The sequence below is a fragment of the Lobosporangium transversale genome, assembly GCF_002105155.1.
Source record: "Lobosporangium transversale strain NRRL 3116 chromosome Unknown BCR41scaffold_60, whole genome shotgun sequence".
Classification (NCBI taxonomy): domain Eukaryota; kingdom Fungi; phylum Mortierellomycota; class Mortierellomycetes; order Mortierellales; family Mortierellaceae; genus Lobosporangium; species Lobosporangium transversale.
The window spans coordinates 80,228-101,837 of NW_019029038.1; the positions used below are offsets into that span (position 1 = coordinate 80,228).

The 21,610-nt window shown below is 41.6% G+C and overlaps 6 protein-coding genes across 6 annotated transcripts; 4 read left to right on the forward strand and 2 right to left on the reverse strand.

Annotated features, from left to right (window-relative positions):
* Window positions 1-195: 195 nt before the first annotated feature.
* Window positions 196-2,595, forward strand: BCR41DRAFT_363096 (hypothetical protein). Its single transcript, XM_022025838.1, has 9 exons — window positions 196-401; window positions 497-684; window positions 783-823; window positions 936-1,016; window positions 1,118-1,217; window positions 1,308-1,401; window positions 1,490-2,150; window positions 2,247-2,330; window positions 2,411-2,595. Exons 1-9 carry the CDS (start codon window positions 210-212, stop codon window positions 2,575-2,577), a joined length of 1,608 nt encoding a protein of 535 aa, XP_021876328.1. The 5' UTR covers window positions 196-209; the 3' UTR covers window positions 2,578-2,595.
* Window positions 2,307-3,993, reverse strand: BCR41DRAFT_342283 (hypothetical protein). The gene has a single exon (XM_022022278.1). It carries the CDS (start codon window positions 3,945-3,947, stop codon window positions 2,640-2,642), a length of 1,308 nt encoding a protein of 435 aa, XP_021876329.1. The 5' UTR covers window positions 3,948-3,993; the 3' UTR covers window positions 2,307-2,639.
* Window positions 3,994-4,098: 105 nt separating this feature from the next.
* On the forward strand, window positions 4,099-9,468 carry BCR41DRAFT_363100 (RIC1-domain-containing protein). Its single transcript, XM_022025839.1, has 21 exons — window positions 4,099-4,489; window positions 4,607-4,714; window positions 4,858-5,030; window positions 5,130-5,385; window positions 5,482-5,612; window positions 5,695-5,928; window positions 6,021-6,066; window positions 6,176-6,230; window positions 6,332-6,387; window positions 6,483-6,641; window positions 6,727-6,927; window positions 7,014-7,167; window positions 7,269-7,444; window positions 7,543-7,668; window positions 7,747-7,846; window positions 7,948-8,042; window positions 8,126-8,306; window positions 8,415-8,557; window positions 8,647-8,781; window positions 8,861-8,900; window positions 9,009-9,468. Exons 1-21 carry the CDS (start codon window positions 4,211-4,213, stop codon window positions 9,062-9,064), a joined length of 2,904 nt encoding a protein of 967 aa, XP_021876330.1. The 5' UTR covers window positions 4,099-4,210; the 3' UTR covers window positions 9,065-9,468.
* A 2,487-nt stretch (window positions 9,469-11,955) lies between these two features.
* On the forward strand, window positions 11,956-15,773 carry BCR41DRAFT_207039 (hypothetical protein). Its single transcript, XM_022019933.1, has 3 exons — window positions 11,956-12,007; window positions 12,126-15,605; window positions 15,680-15,773. Exons 2-3 carry the CDS (start codon window positions 12,218-12,220, stop codon window positions 15,727-15,729), a joined length of 3,438 nt encoding a protein of 1,145 aa, XP_021876331.1. The 5' UTR covers window positions 11,956-12,007; window positions 12,126-12,217; the 3' UTR covers window positions 15,730-15,773.
* Window positions 15,774-16,313: 540 nt separating this feature from the next.
* Window positions 16,314-18,073, reverse strand: BCR41DRAFT_382283 (mitochondrial carrier). Its single transcript, XM_022027350.1, has 6 exons — window positions 17,840-18,073; window positions 17,689-17,701; window positions 17,428-17,566; window positions 17,114-17,254; window positions 16,661-17,019; window positions 16,314-16,551 (listed from the first exon to the last, which is right to left on the reverse strand). The coding sequence occupies exons 1-6, from the start codon at window positions 17,893-17,895 to the stop codon at window positions 16,363-16,365; spliced, it is 897 nt and encodes a 298-aa protein (XP_021876332.1). The 5' UTR covers window positions 17,896-18,073; the 3' UTR covers window positions 16,314-16,362.
* An 821-nt stretch (window positions 18,074-18,894) lies between these two features.
* On the forward strand, window positions 18,895-21,610 carry BCR41DRAFT_342289 (hypothetical protein). Its single transcript, XM_022022279.1, has 3 exons — window positions 18,895-19,768; window positions 20,008-20,807; window positions 20,995-21,610. Exons 1-3 carry the CDS (start codon window positions 18,994-18,996, stop codon window positions 21,562-21,564), a joined length of 2,145 nt encoding a protein of 714 aa, XP_021876333.1. The 5' UTR covers window positions 18,895-18,993; the 3' UTR covers window positions 21,565-21,610.

A 21,610-nucleotide genomic window follows, 5' to 3' on the forward strand; every position in this document is an offset into this window, starting at 1 on the left:
CTTTTAGTAGTCATAGGCGAGCCCACCTCTTGAAACCTCGTCTAGAAACTACCACAGCCTCCGGCAAGAGCGGTCACAAATGGCAATTCCGCCTTGTAGACTAACACGTTCATTCGCTGCACGTGGCTTCGGACCTCAGGATGGTGACGAGCCTACCTTGTTCGGTATGTGTTGGTCGATAAAATTAAAATGCAACTTTCATCAACAGCATGCTCACAATGTTGTCTCGCATTCATTCCTTACGCGCAATCTCGAGGTTATCTTTGAAAAGACCATTAGGAGGCATTAATTTCCTAGGAGCTCGGGCTACATTCTCGACTCATAATCCTTCATACTTTGCAACAAACCGGTTTACTGTGGATGAGTACCCATATCTAAAGAGGAGCGAGTCCTTTAACAGGGTAACATTTGGAACAAGAGGATTTCTTTGAAGACTCCACGTAAAGAGCATTCTTAAACTCTGAAATATTTTTAATTTTATTTTTTACACCTGCAGCTGTCGGAGAAGGATATTTCATATTTCAAATCAATATTGGCTTCTTCCAGCATTACGCAAGATGCGGAAGACCTTGAAGCTTTTAACAATGACTGGCTTAGAAAATATAGGGGGCAATCCAAGTTAGTTCTGAAACCATCTTCGGCTGAGCAGGTTTCTCAAATTTTAAAATATTGCAATGAGCAAAGGTAAATAAAATTTTCGCAAAAATGTTCACGGTTCAGTGAGTTTAAAATATTGATTTTTTTTTTTTTTTTGCAATACTTGCGATGTGGCCACATGTCAGATTAGCTGTTGTCCCTCAAGGAGGAAACACTGGCCTCGTTGGTAATGAGAGAATTTTCACTAATTGCTTAAATACAAAATATCTTTGTTATGAGGGTTGACCATTTATTCAACTAAACATTCATCTAATGTTCTCTTATAATTGAACGTTCAGGTGGTAGCGTTCCTGTGTTTGATGAAATTGTCATTTCCTTATCACACATGTCGAAGATCAGAAGCTTTGATGAAGTGTCAGGTAAAGAATTTGTCATGAAGTTGCGTTCTGGATCTGCATTGGCACCGTTTTTTCATAACAGTTGCTGACGAAAAAAAAAAAAAAAAAAAAAAAAAAAAAAGGTGCGCTTGTGTGTGATGCTGGATGTATCCTTGAGGTATTGGACAAATATCTTGAAGAGCGCGGTTACATTATGCCACTTGATTTGGGAGCCAAGGGCAGGTATGTGCTTGTAATTGAGATGAGGCCTAATTCAATCTTACTAATAGGATATATTTAATTGACAATGAATGAATCGTCTAAAAACTGCAGTTGCCACATCGGAGGCAATGTAGCAACGAACGCTGGAGGATTAAGACTGCTTAGATATGGATCGTTACATGGAACTGTGCTTGGTCTTGAGGTGGTATGTGATTAGGCGTCTCCAATTCCACCATTATCTATTTAAGGAAATAGATCTAACTGACTTTAACTGATACACGAATTTGCTATAGGTCTTGCCTGATGGAACGATTTTGGATAATCTTTCGACCCTTCGCAAAGACAATACAGGTTATGACCTTAAGCAACTTTTCATTGGCTCTGAGGGTACCCTTGGTATTATCACGGCCGTGTCCATCCTATCACCAAAACGGTCTAAAGCCACTAACGTAGCCCTCCTCGGCCTCAACAATTTCGATCAACTTCAAGCGACGTTCAAGAGATCCAAGGATGAACTGTCAGAAATCCTTTCCGCATTCGAGTTTTGGGATCGGGAAGCCATGAGGCTTGCGAAGCAGCATCTTGTTGCAGGAGCACATGACCCTCTTCAATCGCTGTATCCTTTTTATATTCTGATTGAAACTAGTGGCAGTAACAAGGATCACGATGACGAGAAATTGAATACTTTCTTGGAAGGTTTAATGACTGATGATGTTATCCAGGATGGTGTTGTTGCTCAGGACTCGACCCAGATCCACAACTTGTGGGCGATTCGTGAGGGTATTCCTGAAGCATGCTCGAAAGCCGGAGCGGTCTACAAATACGACATTTCTATGCCTGTGCCAGTCCTTTATCAAGCTGTCGAGGATATGAGAGCTCGCTTAGTCAAGGAAGGAGCCATTGGTGATGGAAAACTGTTTTCGTCCGTTATCGGATATGGACACGTGGGGGATGGTAAGCTAGGATCATGCTCTCTTATTCATATATACTTTATCGTTATTTGCTGTTTTTAAAAGAGATGGTCCTAAATTATATGGAATCACTCCATAGGCAACTTGCATTTGAATGTGGCTGCCACAGAATTTTGTAAAGAGGCGACAGATCTGATTGAGCCATACATCTTCGAATGGACAGGTAAGCTATTATGACTGACGCTTCGGCATCTTTTGTCTCGTCCTCTCACGACTCATAATTACCTCCCCTCCTGTTTATAGCGAGACACGCTGGATCCATTTCTGCTGAACATGGTTTGGGTTTGTCAAAGAACAATCATCTGCATTACTCAAAGTCCCCATCCATGATCCAGTTGATGAGACGGTTCAAGCAGCTGATCGATCCTAATGGTATCATGAACCCTTATAAATACCTGCCCTTAGTTTAGGCGAAGCATAAATTTTTACAGCAAATAAAAAATGTATGCTGCAGATTATAAAAAAAAAAGATCTATTCAAATATGATAGAGGGACCTGGCTCGAAAGTACTGTCGCCAACCCTTCGGGCCAGAATCCCTTGGCTAAAGAAGCCCTGATCATTCCAAGATTTCATTTCTGCTCCAGAAAAGGGCCCGAAAATTTCATCGGCATCCTGATCTTCGGACGGATTTGCCCATTTATATTCCCAGCTGACGGTGCTAGCAAATAACGGATCATCCTCCAGCATAGCCTGTGCCTGTTCTCCCGGCTTCAAAACTGGTGTCCCGACTTCCCAATCATCAGCAATGATATCCACCTTTCGTAGTAACCTGACTATCTGCTCATATGTCTCCTCATAGATATCAAAGTGACCCATAGCCATCATTCGATCGCTGAGGTCGGTCAGTTTCTCAATCAGCTTTTTCCTCTTATCCCCCTCAACATCTGGCGAGACAACAGAAGTTTCAGGCACATCTTCGTCCATGGCTTTGTTCTTCTGCCAGCCCTTCTTCTTAGGGTGGTTCTTGGCGCCCTTTGACCCCGCCTTTTTGCCTCCGCCAAGCCGTTGCAGCGCTTCAATGACTGTCTCTGATGGCCTTAATATGTTCACCAGCTCTAGATAAATATCTTCCTTTGACATGGCTTTGGCTGCTTCCTCCTTTTCCTCGGTCTGCGCTTGCTTTAATTTACGTTCGTGAGCCACTCGTGCTGCTTCGATCTCGTTCCTAGAGACGCCCTCGAGCCACACATCATGAAAGCGCTCTGGGTCGAGCTTACGGACAAAATTGCCATTCTCATCAATCTCTCCTTCCTCTAATTCAGCTTTCATATTCAATGCCTCAATCTTCGGATTGCCTTCAGAGTCAAACTCATTTTCATCCAGTACATTCAAGTCCAAGTCCTCGCCCTCGATTTCGGACCGGTCAAACGCCTTGCTCTTGCCTTTGCCACTCAAGGCAGCCTTCCTTTTCTTTTCGATCTTTCGTCGTTCAATTTCATCTGGATCTGCAAACATGTCTTCCTCTTCTTCTTCCACAGTAATAGCTTCTCCACCTTCTGCAGTGAAAATCTCATCAACGGGTGTCTTTTTCTTCTTGAGATCCATTGCTTCATCGTCGCTGCTTTCCCCTCCCGAGCCATACTCGACTACAGTGACACCCCCTCGTCTTGTCTTACGCGTCTCCAAAAGATCTGAATCATCAATCTCTTCGAGCGAATCGATTGAACCTTCCCTGCCTCTTCCACCACCAAACCGGACGCGTTTTGAAGATCTAGAAGGCCCTTCATTGCCTTTCTGCCAATCTTCGCTGGTCGATCGCTTGTTGTTGCTAGCTGACATTGTATTGGTACAGAGGAGCGTATTTGAGTGCAGGATTCATAAGACATGTGTGCCATTGGGCATTTAGGCGCTGAGAGCATCATTTCCTATAGCTAAGCCACGACGGCTAAGTTTGTCTGTGTGTGCGCATTGTTCATCAAGTTTGCTGGCATCTTGCCATCTTATTTTTTCTTCTATTTGACCTGAGAATAGTCAAGTACCCTCAGAAGGCTCATTAAAAAACTCATTACGTCAGAAGGGAAGATTAACCAGCAACGCAGGCGATGTACTGGGCCACCGGAAGTGCTCGAGTTCTGGCCGTGGAGCCCTCGTTGCTGAAGCGAAGCTCAGATGGCGAGGATGAGGAGCTTGAGCTGGTCCTTCCAGTGATTGCCTCGGATCATAATATCAGTAGCAACGATATCGAAACTAACACTCAGAATGGTATCCAGTCACGCATCATCAAGGGCACGGGTAGCGGTATCGTAGACATGGCACGGAACGAGCAGGGTTCCTTATGGGCGACCATTACACGCGAGTCCATTCAACTGTGGGTTCATCGGGTATGCCCTTATTGACACATACTGAGTAGTTGGATATCGGATGTGGGCTTTTTCCTTTTAAGATGAAAAGGATGCTAATATGGCTTGTTTGTGTTTCAACTGACTTGGATCATCCAGCCTGTAGGCGTCATCTCTAAGGTCGTCAGAACTCCTAAATCCCTTTTAGACCATGGCGCAAACCAACGCGTGCTTTGGAAGCCCGACTCGACGATGCTGGTCGTTGTTGTAAGTAGAACACATTTTTTTTTGAAGAAGAAAAAAAAAAAAAAAAAAAAAAAAAAAAAGCCTGTAAATATGCGTTTAATGATTTACATGGCCAACGATGCAGGAGTGCTTTGACAAACACCGAGACCTCATGTCATCTTCAGACAGAGCAAAGCTTTTTACACCTCTACAAAGTTGTATCACAAGGAAACGATGGTACACGCTACCAACTGACAAATAGCAAAAGCTATGCCTTGGGACCAGGTGAAGGCGTCGGCTTCCCAGATCTGTCCATCAAGTTTAAAATGACTATCAAGATGGACGCGGGCGTATCAAGGTATACACGGATGTCTTTTCTTTTATTTGTCTCACCTAAATCGCTGACTAGCTATTATATTCATCTCAATTTTTAACATTGGTATTTACCGATTTTTAGTCTCATTGGACTGGATTCAGATATTGTTGTTGCCACTGTTAATCCTCCAGCAGTTCAACTCATTCCATGGATGGGCAAAGTTGATGTCAAGACGTGTTTAATCCGTCATCTGAATTTTTTACTCGACAAATCCGTAAAAATTGTAGCGATGAGTCGTTTCCCAAAATCAACGACGCAAACATGGTGTATGTCTGATGGAAAAGCCTACATTGTGTATTATACCCCAAACATCTCCGAAACAGGTTCTCCAAGTTCGGTATGGAAAGAAGAGAAAAATGTTACTCTTGTCAGACACGTATATGGTGCTAAGTATGAAAGTTGCTGATGATATTAACCGGATTTGCCTTTATAGATACCATCAAATGGTGACAGTTGGTACGGGTTCTGCTTTCATGGCAACCCTGAGGGATTTGATATGCAAGACGCAGGTGTTGTTGCTGCGAGCAATCCTGAATATAGTCTCTTAGCAATTGGAACGCGCGGGTATGTTCATGTGGGATTGCTTAATTTCAACAGTTATAACTTCACATCCTAAGAAGAAAAAAATGCAATTCATCCATAATAGAGGCGATGTGCGCATTTTTAAATCAGGCGAGCATGCAGGACAATGGGTTTTTTCGCACAAGCTACCGTTGAAAGAGTCACAGGGTTATAATAGCACTCATGATAAAATTTTATCTCTCGCATGGAACTCGGACGGAACGGCATTAGCTATTGGGCAGGGATCTCGCTGTCCCTCCATTTGGAGTGTATTCGGTCGACGACTCTTTCCTTCTGCTGCTCATGATATTCCAATCTTGTAAGACCAACATCCAGAATCATTTTCGATGCTTTATCTGGAAGCATGGTAACAATTTTTGTAATAATCACTATGGGGTTTTTGTTTCATAGGAAAAATGCCAGTGAAGATCCATACTTGCAAGGGTCAAGAACACTCGTAAGACATTGTCAAAGTTATATCCAGGACATGATATGGGAATAATGAATCAAACTTTATAGCATCCAAACATCTAATGACTTGATTGTGCGTTTTTTTTTTTTTTTAGTTTTGGAGTGCAGGCAACATGGAACTCATTGTATTGGGTGCAGACGACTCGAGTTGTACGTGATACAATTTTCATACTTGATGCCTGAGCATAAATGTGTTGTGACCAATATTACTCATGTTATACTTTTTTTTTTTTTTTTTTTTTTTTTTTTAGCCAATATTTATACTATCCCATGTGCAAAAGTTATACCTTCGGTCCAGAACCACCTTGTAAGTTATTCATTGCATTTTTTCTCCGTTATATGAAAAGGTATATAGTAAAAGCTCACTTTTTTAATCAACCTGTATGTTCATTTGTGCAATAGAGTTCTGCTCCACAGTGTTTATTGCATCTAAACGATCGCCTGTTAGTATACAGTGAAGGCCATCGACAGGATGTTTCATCAACAATCAATCCTGACACCTTTGTGTGGAATAATGTCATGGTGCCTGCTGTATATTTAAGTGACAACTGGCCGATCAGAGTAAGACTCGAGCTTTAGGGAGCTACTTATTATACTCCTGTATTATTTAACCAATATTGAACGTCATGTACTTCATTTCATCTAGTATTCTTGTCTCAGTCATGACGGTCATTTTCTTGCCATTGCTGGACGACGAGGTCTTGCTCATTATAATCTACATTCGTGCCGTTGGAGACTATTCGGTAACTGGCAACAAGAACAGTCTTTCAGGTGTCAGGGGGGTTTGGCATGGTTCAAAAATATTTTGATTGCTGGGTGTGAGACGATAGAAGATAAGCGCTCCGAGGTTCGTACAGATCTTACTGCTTAAAAAAGGATAAGAGTCTCAGAGAAACTTGAATACTTATACTATGGACACCATCATATTTTTAGCTACGACTGTACCAGCGCGAGAATAATTTGGACAACAACGATATCATCTTTACAGAGCAGTTTGAATCACGAATTGCCCACATCTCTGTCTGGCGATCATCTCTTTTGGTTTACACCTCCAACAATACCCTATACTGCTATTCCCTTGGAAGTGGTAGGACGCTTTTTTTTTTTTTTTTTTTTTTTTTTAATACAGGAAAATCTGATTCTATCTAGCTACTTGGGCTGACACGCTTGTCATTAAATCCATGCTAGCGAAACGCGTTGATTTACAGTTGATCTGGAAGACATCGCTTAAGGATATTGTGGAGTCGCCTACACTCTTGAAGTCTGTATCCATCTTGACATCTCAAAGTCCAGATGGCAATGATGCTACCCATATTACGCTGCTCGTTGATGGCAAGGTCTATTTCCTTCGCCCAGAATTCTTGGTAAGTGGATAGTCTTGTTATGATTCATAAGGTCTTTTACTGGAGCTCTGGATTGACTTTCTTATCTTATTATTTTTATTTTAATTTTGGTCACTCAGTCTGATGGAAATGTGAGACTATCCTTCAGGCAGATCACAGATAAAGTCGAATACTACTGGATTACAAGGTCTGCTCACGATAATAATGACTATTCACTATGGGTTTTCAATGGCAAGACATTGAAGGTATATATGCTCGGATATGGCTATGTTTCGTATAAGATTATCTGGCTTCATGGTTGATTTATATGTCTATCATTTTAGATGTGGTGGAATGTATTCGGACCTGGAAGCAGCGAAATGAGCCTAGCGACATTTGCAAAGCATAACTTCTTGGAAATGGATCTTGAATTTTATCCGCTAGGTATGATTAAATCCCAGTTGTCATTTCCTATGCCTATGATCGAGATTGACATTTCACTACTTTTTAGGGCTAAACATTTGCTATTCTATTTTTCGAGATAGCCATTCTCCCCGAGAGAGGCATCGTTTTGGGCTTAGAACCAGAGATTGCAATCCACAAACCTAAATCTATCGCCATGTTCAAAATGGCTACTAAGGTATTACTGAATCCCGAACTGCAATACTCGTTATTTGTTTCGAATACTAACTTTAGGATTTACAACTCCTTTCAACCTGACAGACGCATCTATTCTTGCAGACAATCCTTCGCCATGTATTGACGCATAATGTTGATGGTGAATGGGAGGCATATGAGTTTGCAAAACATTACCAGGATTTAGGATACTTTGGACATGCTTTAGAAATACTTTTGCACAATGTTCTGGAGGATGAAGCTGAATCCGGTATTGGCTTCGAGGAAGGTAAAGCCAATCGGAACGACTCAGTGGTCCCACCAGTTTTTTATCGCTCGTGCTTTACTGATTTTTTTTTTTTTTTTTTTTTTTTTTTTTGCTTTGTTTAATATTTAGGCGCGGTCCTGCCGAGGGTTGTCAATTTCCTGCAGCAATTCCCCCATTATTTGGATGTTATTGTATCCTGCGCCCGTAAGACTGAGGTTGCATTGTGGGAATATCTTTTTTCAATTGTGGGTGCTCCCAAGGAGCTATTTGAGGTATGTGATTTGGATGTGGGATAATGAAGCAAGGTCTTCTTATTCTAAAGAATATAAATTAATCAAGGCATTACTGGGTTTTCTGGTAGCAATGTTTGGCGGCAGACCAACTCAAGACTGCAACATCCTATCTGCTTATCTTGCATACTCTCGAACCACTCCAGACAACAAGTCAAGATACTGTTCGGCTCTTGGAGAAGACTTTACAATCTGAAGACTATGAGGTATAACCAGGGTATAAAGCTTTTTTTTTTTTTTTTCGGCAATGCATTAACTATTTTCAATCCTTTACTCTCCCAATAGCTTTGTAAAGAGCTTGTTCGTTTTCTAAATTCGATCGATTGTAAGTAAACTTTATCCAAGATTGAGGATCAAAAAAAAAAAAAAAAAAAAAAAAAGTTAATAGAATGAAATGAGAAACTTAAACTGTTTCTTTTGACATGACATATAGCCACCGGTGCCACTCTCCAGCAAGCGCTTTCAATGGTGTCTGTAACGAGCGCATAGGCCTTTGGCGCTTTGTGATTTTAATGAGGGTATGTCAAACAACAGAGTGGCAAACAAGGGGTGTTTGGGTCTTTTGTGGATGAGTTTTTCTAAGGATGAGTTTAGAGTAAAAGGTTTGAAGGACTCTTGATATCCCTCTTCTGTTTCAATCATGATTAATATTTTTTGATGAATCCCAAATTCACTTTTCCAAAGGACAACCTCTTGTATCTCAGCTCTACTTAATTTTTCTTTCTTTTTGTGGTGTTATACGATACCCTATCCTCTCTTCTTTAACCCACCCATATTCTTCAGTGAAGATTAAGGACTTCATTCTGAGCGTTGCTTCTTCCACTGGCCATTGAATAAAGCCTACCATTGCGCATTGGTCTTGATAAAGAAGCATACATTGAAGACATTGAGCGATCACACACTAGAGTCGAATTACCGAGCATGATTTTTCGACCAAAGGCCGATCGCCACATTTATTTATTTATTTTTTTTTAATGGCTTTTGCCATGAAACTCAGATAATTTACTTTTTTTACTCTTCTTTCGGAGGAATGGATCGAGGGTTAAGATGCAATTTTTTTTTTTTTTTTTTTTTTGCAAGACACAAAATAGAAGAAAGAGAAAGGAGGATTGAAACAAAGTGAGGTGCTTTGTTTATGGGCAAGAAAGAGTTATGAGAAGTGTTGTCTAGAGGAATGACCTTTTTTAAGGCTACCTGTGATTCTCAAAGAGTATAAAAGTGAATGTAAACAGTGCTGGATAGTAGAGGGGTCCTAAGGAGAACAAAATTTAATGAACGCTGAAGGAAATAACTACGATCATCTGTTGCAAATGATAAAAAAAAAAAAAAAAAAAAACAGGAAGACTAGACTAATGACATTTTTTTTCCTGGACAGATGTGTCTAGAGTGAATAGAGTGTAGAGTCCTAGCATCTAGTGATGAGACGCGATCAAGGTTCCCCAAACCCCCTAGACAAACACGGATATATTAAGTAATAAATGTAGATAAATAATCACCTTGAATGAAAAGAAAAAGAATGTATTGTAATGAATGTATATATGTATACATATATATATGTATGTATGAATGTATTAGAATGTATGAGTAGTACAGGTAGGCAGAATGTCATGATGCTTATTACAAATGCTCATTCCTTAGAGGAAGGAGAGGAGAAGAGATTATTGGAAATGTTGTGGGCAAACACTCATAACACTCATTAAAAATGATTCACGGACAAATCTTTTTGGTCTGAGACAATGTCCCGGATTTCATATTCCAGCATACATCCCTGTCACTCCTCCACTTTGCCCTGCATGTTTGGTAAGAGACGAGTGACACATTCTGCACATGGACAGAAAAAATGGCTGCGAATAAAAACTTGTTTATTGTCATTGTCCGTTGAAAGTGCTCCAAAAAGAAACCTTAATATATTTTATTACTTGTAATTATCACACGGACCTTTTGTATCTGTATACATTATTACATTCATATATTTTATATCCGTATAAAAACTTTGATTGCTCCAACTCACCTGTTGCCTTGGCTGCCTTGATTTCCTTTGCCTTTGCCACTTGTGTGTACATGAGGAACAGCCACAATTGCCGTAATGGCCACGGGCTATATGAAGAATTAAAGAAAAAAAAAAAAAAAAAAAAAAAAAAAAGAAAGAAAGAGAGAAAGAGAGAAAGAAATAATAACAGTGGATAGAATGATAAAAAAAAAAACAAATAATAATAACAAGAGAAAGGATAGTCGATAACTGTATTGACAATAAAGAAACGGAGTAAGACAGAGAAAGTTGTAACGCACGGAAAGGGGGAACGAAAAGTTTGTAAAGCTTTGAGGCGTGAGAGAGAGGAAGGAGAACAATTGATTGGCATGCTCTCCAGCTCATTAAAAAAAAAAGTATAAATATTCACATAAACCTAACACACATTCACACAACGTCGATTCTCAATATACATCTTTTTTGTTCTATTACTACTACTAAGGTCACCATTAACTGTTATAATTATCCTTGCCATGATCATTACCGTGACAAAGAGCTGGTTGTACATAATACTCTTTGCAATTGAAAGAAAAGGAAGAGAGAGGAAAAAAAAAAAAAAAAAAAAAAAAAAAAAGTCAAGACCAAGGCAGATAGTAATGTGTAATAGAAAGGAGTAGGGCAACAAGGAGAGAGGGAGTGTGTATATGTAGGAGAGAGAGAAGAGAAAGAGGATAGGGTCGCGTTGTTAAAACTGTAGCAAAAGATGAAGATGAAAAATAAATAAACTTAACCTTTTTTCTTTGAAGGTGAACTCTGTTCTATTCCCTTATGAGTATTATGAATATTATGAATATTATGAAATAAAATATATACATAATACAAATACAAAACAATATGTATACAGAAAATGAGCCTCACAAATATATATATTTTTATACACATTCATCCTTAACACATCTGACCAAAAAAAAAAAAAAAAAAACGCGTGGGTTTCAGCTCTTTTTTAATTAATTCTCGCTCTCCCTCTTTTCTTTTTCCCTCCATCATCCTTGTCATTTGTCATTGTCATTGTCATTGTTACTGTCAGTCCTTCTCATTCTCATTGCCATTCCCATTCCCATTGCCATCGTCATTGCCACCATCAGTCATTGGCCTCTCCTTTTTCTTTTTGTTCTTGTTTTTCTTTTAGCGACCATCTCCATACAAACACACACAAACACATCCATACAATCAAATACACAAATGGACACTCCGATTCTTGTTTAGTCATTTCTCATACCATAACGCCCCTTTCCTCTCTCTTTTGCACTTGCACTCATAGCTCCTTTAACTGTACCTTTCTTCCCCATTCCCCTACTCTCTCATTCCCCCACTCCTTCACTCCCTTCTCCCTCTCTCTTCCCCGCTCTCACTCTCTTTCCTCTTCTCCGTCTTTGTCATACTCCTTCCCTTTCGCCGTTCTGGTAAACAAAAAAAAAAAAAAAAAAAAAAAAAAAAAAAAGAAGCAGCCGAGTCATTTTCAGGAACACAGTTCTCATACAAATGTAAACCATCTAATTGACATTTTGTTTGCGTCAACAGGAACCATCTTTTCCTTGCCCCTCTTTCTCTCTCTCTCTCTCTCTTTCTCTCGCTCTCTCTTTCTCTCTTTCTCTCTTTCTCTCTTTCTCTCAATGCAGTTGCATTCTCACCCAAGGACTCATTTAACCTTGGACTACTCTCCTCGATCAACCCCAATACCCGGTTCGTTCTCGCAGCAGGATTACATCCTTGATAACAGCAACACCTCTGTCGCTAATAACATTAGTGACAATAGTAATATTTACAACAACAATAGCAACAGAATCATCAACTGCAGTTCCTCGGCACGACTAACGGTCGTTGACGAAAAAAATAAACTGCCGGAAATTTCATCTAGTAGTGCTATGCCCAGTACACCAAGCGGTTTGGGCATTAAAAGTACCAGTCAAATTAATCTCCTGGATAACGATATCACTAGCAATAGCAACATTAATAATAAGAATAATAGCACCATTATTAACTGCAACAATAACAACGACCACTTCTATTACAGTGCAAGTAAGACCATTGCTGCTGGCAACAATAGTAACCACTTGCGCTTCCACCAGCATCGCCTTGACAATAGCAGTAACACCGTTCCAAGTCATAGACATAATCATAGCCATAGTAGCCAAAGCTATCGCCAGGATATTGCTAGCACCAGGGACGCATTTCTTTCTAACTCAGACCTGTCCATGATCACAGACGACGACGCCTCGTCTACTGCCAGCTTTCACCAAAGGCCTCGTAAAGTGAGTAAGGCAGGGTCTATGCCCTCGCCACTCAGCGGAGCTTTATCATCCTTCTCTCCAAACAAAAACATTAGCACAAACGCTCTCTCGACTCTTTCCTTCTTCCCTCCTTCTGGTGGCAAAAGCTCTACTACCCACAATAACAACAGCACCAGCACCAGTAACAGCAACAATAATATCAATAATAGCATTGTCAGTAACAGCAACAGCAATAGCACCATCATGGACACTAATTCAAAATCCTTATCACAGCTCCGTGTTCGACACTTGGAACAATATTCGACCTATGCAGGATATCTGACAAAGTTTTCATCCAGGACTTTTTTCTCTCGTAAACAGTGGAAGCGCCGGTACTTCATTCTTAGTGAAAAATCACTTTATTGTTTCAAATCTTCTGATCCTCAGCATTCGGTACTCGAATCCATTGAACTTTCATCCGAGGCTATTATATGCGTCACCGATATGTTTGCAGGGAAACGCTATTGTCTTCAAATCTCTGCTCCAGGCGAAAAGGCTTGGTATGTACTTGCTGACACTGCTTCAGAGATGTCTGGCTGGCTCAAGGAGCTCAAGAATGCCGTACAACGCTTCAGGAACAAACAGTCAGAAGGAGGACATGGCGCACATTTTTCAGATATGTCCGAGGTCTCGGACATGTCTGGTACCTCAACGGTCATTCGAATGACTCCTACCTCCGCCTTAGCTAATCAATACGATTACATGGCCAGCACTACGAGATCTCTTCCTGCAACATTACCATCTTCTGCACCTGGACGCCAGGGTCACCATCCCTCTGTCTACTCTCAACTCCCACATCAACAAGTGGATAACTACCAGGGGCAATCTATTAGCCTTAATCCTCCACCGCGGTCCATCTCTCCAAAGCCTTCAACATCAACCTCTGGAACTGATCCTCAACGAACTGCTGGAGGCGCACCTCTACATGGCTATAAGGCATCACAGGGTCAGTCGACAGAATTGGCGCGATCCCAGCAGCCGCAGCAACCAGAGACCAGGAGAAGGAGAAACAGCTCTCTCTCATCAGGTCAGCCTGTGACAGACTATGCTAGTTTTGGGACGGTTATGCAGCAAGCAGAGGCCATGGCAGAGGAGCAGAAGGAGTCCCCATCGTCCTCATGGTCAATGCCCACAAAGACAGTTAGATCCTTAGACAGATTGGACACCAACTACGCCACACTTCCTCGAGCTAAGCGTGAGTCGACGATGCCAACACAGCCAACTTTAGTTTCAGCCCCTTTGAGCCATAGAGCATCTATGGTTATGGAACAGTCGGATGGCTCGATATCCCAATCCGTAACTTTACGGAATGTACAGAGAGTGAATGTGACTAACCAACAGAGGCCCGCAAGCCCTACTACCTCACGACCCCTGAGTCCCAGTATGTCAAGGACAAGTCCGAGGAACTCCCTTGTGATTTCTCCACCGCCTCGTAGTATTCACCGCCCCATCAGCGTCTCTATGAGACACTCGACACAGATTCTACCCCCTCCACAAATCGTGACCGCTGGTCTTCCATCTCAATCCCAATATGTCTCCACACCGACAAATAGCAGTCCCCTTCGATCTAATCCACCCACAGCCAGCTTACCGCCTACCCCAGGACCGAGTGGAGAACAAAATAACTCCACACCACTTGCACGTATCACCAGCGTTCGACACCAACGGGATCCAAGGATAGGGCTCTATCGACACAGTGTTATAAATGTGGGCTCGAATGCTGGTGCTGGTTCACTTGGTAATGGGGATAGTATTCAGGGACATGTGCAGCGCAGTTCATCCAGAGCCAGTTTACTCCGATCTGGATTTTCTTCGAGATCACTCGGTTCAGCTGATCTGATAGGCTTGAATCGACCACTCTCTCCAACGCCGTCTCTATCATCTGCTCCCACACTTCCTTTACCGGATCCTCCAGGACCAATATCCACCTCTCCAAACAAGTCTACAGCGTCTGTATCTACATCTTCGCCTACAGCTGTGACAACATCGTCCACCGAGCCCTTTCGTCGTAATTCCACTGTACCACGTCATCATGAGCCAGAGCTCCCAATCCCAAATCGTTCTAAAGCGCGCGTCCGGGCACAGTCCCAGGAGGCAGCATTGCTCGCTGCGGAACTGGGTAATTTGCAGCTCTCTCGCCGAGCAACGAGCCCTTCACCTAGGCTTGCAGCAATATCTACATCTAATCGAGACCGGCAGTCGATGATTGTCGTTGGAGAGAGCGGTAGGAGCAATGGCAATGACAAAGGCAATGGCAGTGGTAACAACAATGTCAATAGTAACAATAGCAATAGCCAAGGTGGACATAGCAGACAAATGTCACTACCCATCCACACCATGTACGCATTGCCTGCTCCGCCCGCTGGACAGGCACCAACACATCCTTTGTCCTCAACACCTTCAGGATCGCCCCCATCGTCATCTAGACCCCTGTTGCAAAGACCTTCCGGATCTGGTGTTGCACTTCGACCAATTTCATCTGTAATGAATAATGTAGCGTCTTTGGGCGGTGGGATTGCTAGAAGACCCTCTACTACCAATGCTACTGCTGCTGCAACTGCTTCGAAGCGAGAATTAGCTCTGGCGTCTAGACTTTCTGCTTTGATCGCATTACCTCCGGGACCCACAACGACTGTGCCTCTGCCTCCTAAGGGGGCTCTTCCAGCCCCACCTACGACGGCATTGCCCAAGAAGCCAAGCGAAGTTTTAGAAGATGAGGAGGAGGATGAGAACGAGAATGAGGAGAACGAGAATGAGGAGGAGGAGAATGATGAGGACTTTGAAGGGGAGGAGGAGGAGGAGGAGGAAGAGAATGGGAGAAGTGCCCGATCCAAGCGCCCAAACGTACAGACTAGTTTTAATGCAATTCCAGAGGAAGAAGAGGAAGAAGAGGAAGAGGAAGATGATGACGATGATGACGAAGAAGGAGAGGGGGAGTTCGTGTCACGGCTTCAATATGAGGAACTGGAGGCAGCTAAGGCAGCGGTAGAGCAAGAACAGGACCCAGAAAGCACTGTGACAACACCAACAACCGTGACACGTCCAGAGTATTACGCTACCAAGGAGAGTAAAGTGGTGGAATACATCTTTCCAAGTGAGTCTTTTAAAGCTTAAAAAAAAAGACCACCAGTCCATCGACTAGAATTTCATTTTAGATTTTTTTTTTTTTTTTTTTTTCTTTTTTTTGTATTTTCACTTCTCTACCTCCCATATTCTCAAATCAATCCGATACCATAATCGATCATTATTATCTAGTCCTGCATCATTCCTCATTTACATTATTTTTTTTTTTCCTCGGCCTGTACTTTTCCGTTTCTAGCTTGCTTTACAGTCTTTCAATTGTAGAAAATTGTCTTAAAAAAACATTCACTAGCTACAGAAAACTTATGAAATATGCAGTATCACTGCGTCTACTTGTTGAAGGTCCTTTGGTATTTATGCAAAACTAGTATATTTATTGTATATTGTATAATTGTTACAAGGACGAGTTAGACTGTGGAAAGTGCCCGCATTACCAGTTCATATGTTGTGAAGGTAGCGGCAGCTGCGGGGATGGAACGGATGATTGTAGGAGAAAATCCGCGGAAGAAAGGTTGGATGCCACCCTCTTTGTAAATTTGTTTGGCAGCCTCTAGGACATAAAACGCGCCTTTTGGAGGGTTTGGCTGGTTTTGGATCTGCAAGGTGAAAGAAAACATTAAAAAGATGTTGACAAATGCTTTTCTTTTTTTGCAATAAAGATGAAGCTACAAACTACTTTTTTTTTTTTTTTTTTTTTTTTTTTACCATGGATTTGAGCATGTCTAGAGGATAACATGCAAGCCAGTATGAAACACCGCCTGTTGCACCTGAAGCCATGAGAGAGAACAATCCATGAGGATATGTAGCAGGGTCTTGACCTTGGGGCGTCAAGTATCTCTTCATGCCTTCGAATCCAGCATAGAATCCAGCGTATCCAGGGATCTCTCTAAAGACAGTTACCCAATATCCACGCATGAGCCCATGTCGAAATCCATGCTCCTTGATTAGCTGCTGCGCACAGTCAACTGGCCCTGAATACCGGACTGTAGATCCTGCTCCATATTGTGCCTGCATCTTAATCTTGAGAAGCTCAACAGGGGAAGCGAGCACAGCATTCACAATCCCTAAGTGATAAAGCAGAGAAAGGAAAAGAGGATAAGTTTGCGTTGAGAATACTAGTCTTTCAAAGAATTTTTTATCCAAGATTCACTGACTGACCTCCTCCTGCTCCTGCAATGGCGATCTGACTTAGTGTTAGAGGCCCCCCAGGATAAGGTTCCTGTAGCTTCTTGAAATTGGAATAAGCAGCAAATAGTAGCGCATTCACAGCAGCAATACCTACCAGCGGACTAGCCATTCCTAAGTCATAAAAAAAAAAAAAAAAAAACGAGTAAGAATTTGAGTTGCGGCCTTGTGTGACTAATAATCAAGATTTATTTCAACATTTGGCGCAAACATCATTCGCTACATCTTTTTTTTTTTTTTTTTTTTTTTTTTTTTCTTTGGCCTGCAAATGTGTATGTTATGTTCACCTTTATAGAGTCCAAGGAACCCCTCGTTTTTAATAGTTTGGCGCAAGCAGTCCAAGGGCCCAGCAAATCGTCCAGACTTGCTTTCGATCTGCAGACGAGTCTTGATCGTGTCCATAGGCTGTCCTACTGTGACTTGAGCCTATTTTTTTTTTTTTTTTTTTTTTTTTTTTGGAAAAATAGATACCTTGCTGGTGAGAATGAAAAAAAAAAAAAAAAAAAAAAAAAAAAAAAGTGTTTAAACTAATGCTTCAATAAGCTTACCATCCCTCCAAGACTATGATATAAGAATAAAAAAGAAAATAAAAGAAAAAAGTATCCACACTTAAAGAGTAAGTATATCAACAAGCGATTTTACATTTATATGGATAATAAACAAATGGATGGAATTCTAAATTATGCTGTTAAAAATTACCTTCCAGCAACAAAATCATGCCAAGGGACAATTTCCTTTTGCTTCAACTCTGCCATTTTATTATTATTTTTTATTAATATGATTATAAAAATAATGGGCTTCTCTTTGATTATTCCCCTTGCGATCGAGTGAAGAGAGAAAAAAAATTTAAAAAAAAAAGAAAGAAGAAGAAGAAGAAGAAGAAGAAGAAGAAGAAGAGAGGAATGAATGAATGAGTAAGGAAGAGGAATGGAATGAAGAAAGGAAAGGAGAAAGAGAAAGAGAAAAAGGTCAGTGTCTGTGCTCATTCAGCACAATGGTGCCTGGTGACTGTGAATGGCGTCAAGAAAGACCTCAATCAAAAAAAATTATCAGATTGGCTTAACTCAAATACCAAAGCCAAGCTGATAATCCAAGCAAAAGTTTAGGATCCAAAGTAAAACACCTTTTTCCTATTATTTTAGGAACGTTCATTTCAAATAAATAAGTAAAAACAGTTGAAGGTTCCGGGATTCAATCCTGACGAGGGTTCGGTATCATTTTTTTTTCCCTCCCACGCCCCTGTCGCGCCATAAGTGTAGTGGATAATACCGTTATGCAGTCCGAGCTTCTTTGTGCATGTTCACCGCAGCACATTGTTGGTAACAAATTTCGCGTTTTGTTCTGTTTATAGTATCTACGTAGGTGCAGGGCTTCATTTCTGTCATCGATTTAGAAAACACTTTGTCAAAAAATGATAGCCCTAAGTCTGAACACTATGCTTGAGCCGGACGTTATCTTTGAACTAGGTGATATTTGGATTTTTCTTCTTATAACCAATATCCCTTGCAGTATTTCTGAAGATGTCATTAATGGCCTGATCATCTTAAATGCCTGTGGCAGGACCACATCCTGCTATGTTTTGGGTGTCAGGAATAACTGTACATTGAAAGACTACATCACGTTCATAACGAAAAAAAAAAAAAAAAAAACCTTTTTCATCATCAGGCCAGTGTTGTTACTGTCCCCGCATTTATTGATTTCCCAAAAAGTGAAAAATTTATTTCTTGTCAGGGACTTTTTTTTTTTTTCCTCTCCTCCTCATTCCTCTCATTTCATTCACTCCTTTCATTCTTGCAGACCTATTCTGCTACTTTCGCCCTTTCCTTTCTTTTGATTCAATCGATTCGTTTGCAATGAAGTACGGCAATTACCTCAAGGAGCGTAAGCTACAACTGCCAGAGCAGTGGCAGCAGGTCTTTATTGACTATGAAGGCCTCAAGCAATTCATCAAGGAATACATCGCCCCTGCCTGCCTCAAACCCACCCTTGCAAATCAACTTGCCCCTACTTCTATCACCTCGCCTGCTGCTCCCATCAATGGTCAGCCCAATGGATTCAATCTCTCTTCAACAACAACCACTACTACTTCTACAACTGCAGTTGCTCAAGAAGAATTTCAAGACTTCACAACCATGATCGCCTCTCGCCTGATGATCTTGCAGACCAAAGTCCCCGAGTTCCTCTCGAGATTGGATCAGCAGGTCAATGGTGTTTCCGACTTTACTGCTTCAGAGACTCGAAAGATATATGAAGCCTACGGTGTCTTCCAGAATGGGAAGATCGATCTTGGTCTCGCTACAGCTTCGAATGCTTCTCATACGTCAGAATCATCAGGATCAGGAGCAGCAGCACCAGGAATAACATCTGTCACAGGAGAGTCATTGGAGACGCTGTTGCAGTCAGTGATCAGACTTGAGAAGTATATATTCCTTAATTATACAGGCATTGTAAAGATCATCAAGAAAATGGATCGCCATTCAGGATTGGCAATCAGTGAATCCTATCTGGGTCGTGTCTGGAGACTTCCTTTTGCGAGGGCTGAACAATTGAGCTCACTCAAGAAGGAACTAATGGAGAAACTGAGTGGCGGTCAACAACTTGACAACAATAGCACCATTGGACGATCATGTAAGAAGCACGTTTTGAGTTTTGAGTCACCATCAAACACCCTGAATTTTTTTACTTTTATGATTTTATCATAAATCTTCCGATAGACAATCAAAGTCACTGCTTTCTCCTTCATGACACCAACGAACTATTTTTTAAATCAACAATCTGTAAATGTCGAACTAATTTTGTTTTCTATTTGCCTATTGTATATCTAATCCTTATCCATGGATGACTCCTGATATACCCCACTCTACTAGCAATAACAGGTGAAGCTCCATTCTCGCCTCACTTGGGTCTCAACTTCAATGTAGACTCACCAGTGATGATGTGGCGTCCGACTACATTAAAACCCACAGAAAAGACCTGGTTCCCGCCTGCTCCTTTACTCCCTCACCAACGTGTCTTGATCTCGATGAGCGGACCCCACGGAACCGATATTATTGGCACACTTTTAGCCTGCGCAGCCAAATATGAATGTGAGGTCGAGGATTTCTCGTTTGCACGTCTATATCACAATGTCACTTTTGCAATCCTGATCACGATCAAGAACGATGATATGGATATCTTCAAAGACCTGGCTGAAGCTGCCAAACGTTGGGACGCAACCTTGACATTTGACATTTTGGACTCGCTCAAGAAGGATCCTCATTTTGGAAACTATGTTCCCCGTTCATTGGAGGATGCACCTTATGAGGGTCGTCTAAAGTACACGGCAACGGTTCTTTGCCAACACGGTTTGACCTCTGCATTCCTATCAGATTGGACTCACTTGCTGTTGGAGAATAAAATTTCGGTCGAGAAGATGGTCCGCTTAAACGAAGGGCAACTCTCCTGTGCAGACTATAAACTTTCTATCCCCCCTGCTCTCCAAATGGACAAGTTCAGAGAGTCTCTTTTCCAGCTCAGCGCTGCACATGGAACTGATGTGGCCTTGCAACCCTATGATGTCTTTAGGAAGCACAAGCGACTTGTCGTCTTTGATATGGACTCAACCTTGATTCAGCAGGAAGTCATTGATGAAATCGCACGACATGCCGGAGTCATGGACAAAGTCTCTGTAAGTTTTTTTTTTTTTTTTTTTTTTTTTTTTTTTTCCCGAGGGAGGGAGTGAGAAGGGGACAGAAGATGCATATTGTTTTTGCGTGCTCAATCTTTTACTTAATATCCCGATCTACCTATCTTTTTTTTTTTTTTTTTTTTTTTTTTTTAATTCAATATCGATGGTGCGATTGTGTGAATTTTAGGAAATCACTGAAGCGGCCATGAATGGAGAAATCGACTTTAAGGAATCACTCAAGCGTCGCGTTGCACTTTTAAAGGGCACACCCGCATCCGTTCTCGAAACAGTACGAGACCAGTTGACATTCACAGAAGACGCCTTGTATCTTTGCAAAGCCCTCAAGAAGATTGGCTTCAAGCTGGCCGTCATCTCCGGAGGGTTTATGCCTTTGGCATTGCATGTCAAGAACATACTCGGACTCGACTATGCATTTGCAAATCATCTCAAGGTTTCTCCTGACGGCCTCTATCTGACGGGCGAAACTGTGGGTCCTATTGTCTCAGGCGAACGTAAGGCCGAGCTGTTGGAAGTCATTGCACAGGCAGAGTCCGTGACCCTGGATCAGGTCATTGCTGTCGGTGATGGTGCCAATGACCTTTGGATGCTTGCCAAGGCTGGACTCGGCATCGCCTTCAATGCCAAGCCTAGGGTCCAACAGAAGGCTCGTGCTCGCATCAATCAAAAGAGTCTCAAATATGTTCTCTACTTACTCGGATACGAAGATGCCGAAATTCGACAGTTGGCAAACTCGTAAAAAAGTAAAGAATAAAAATAAAAATAAAAATAAAAATAGAAATGGC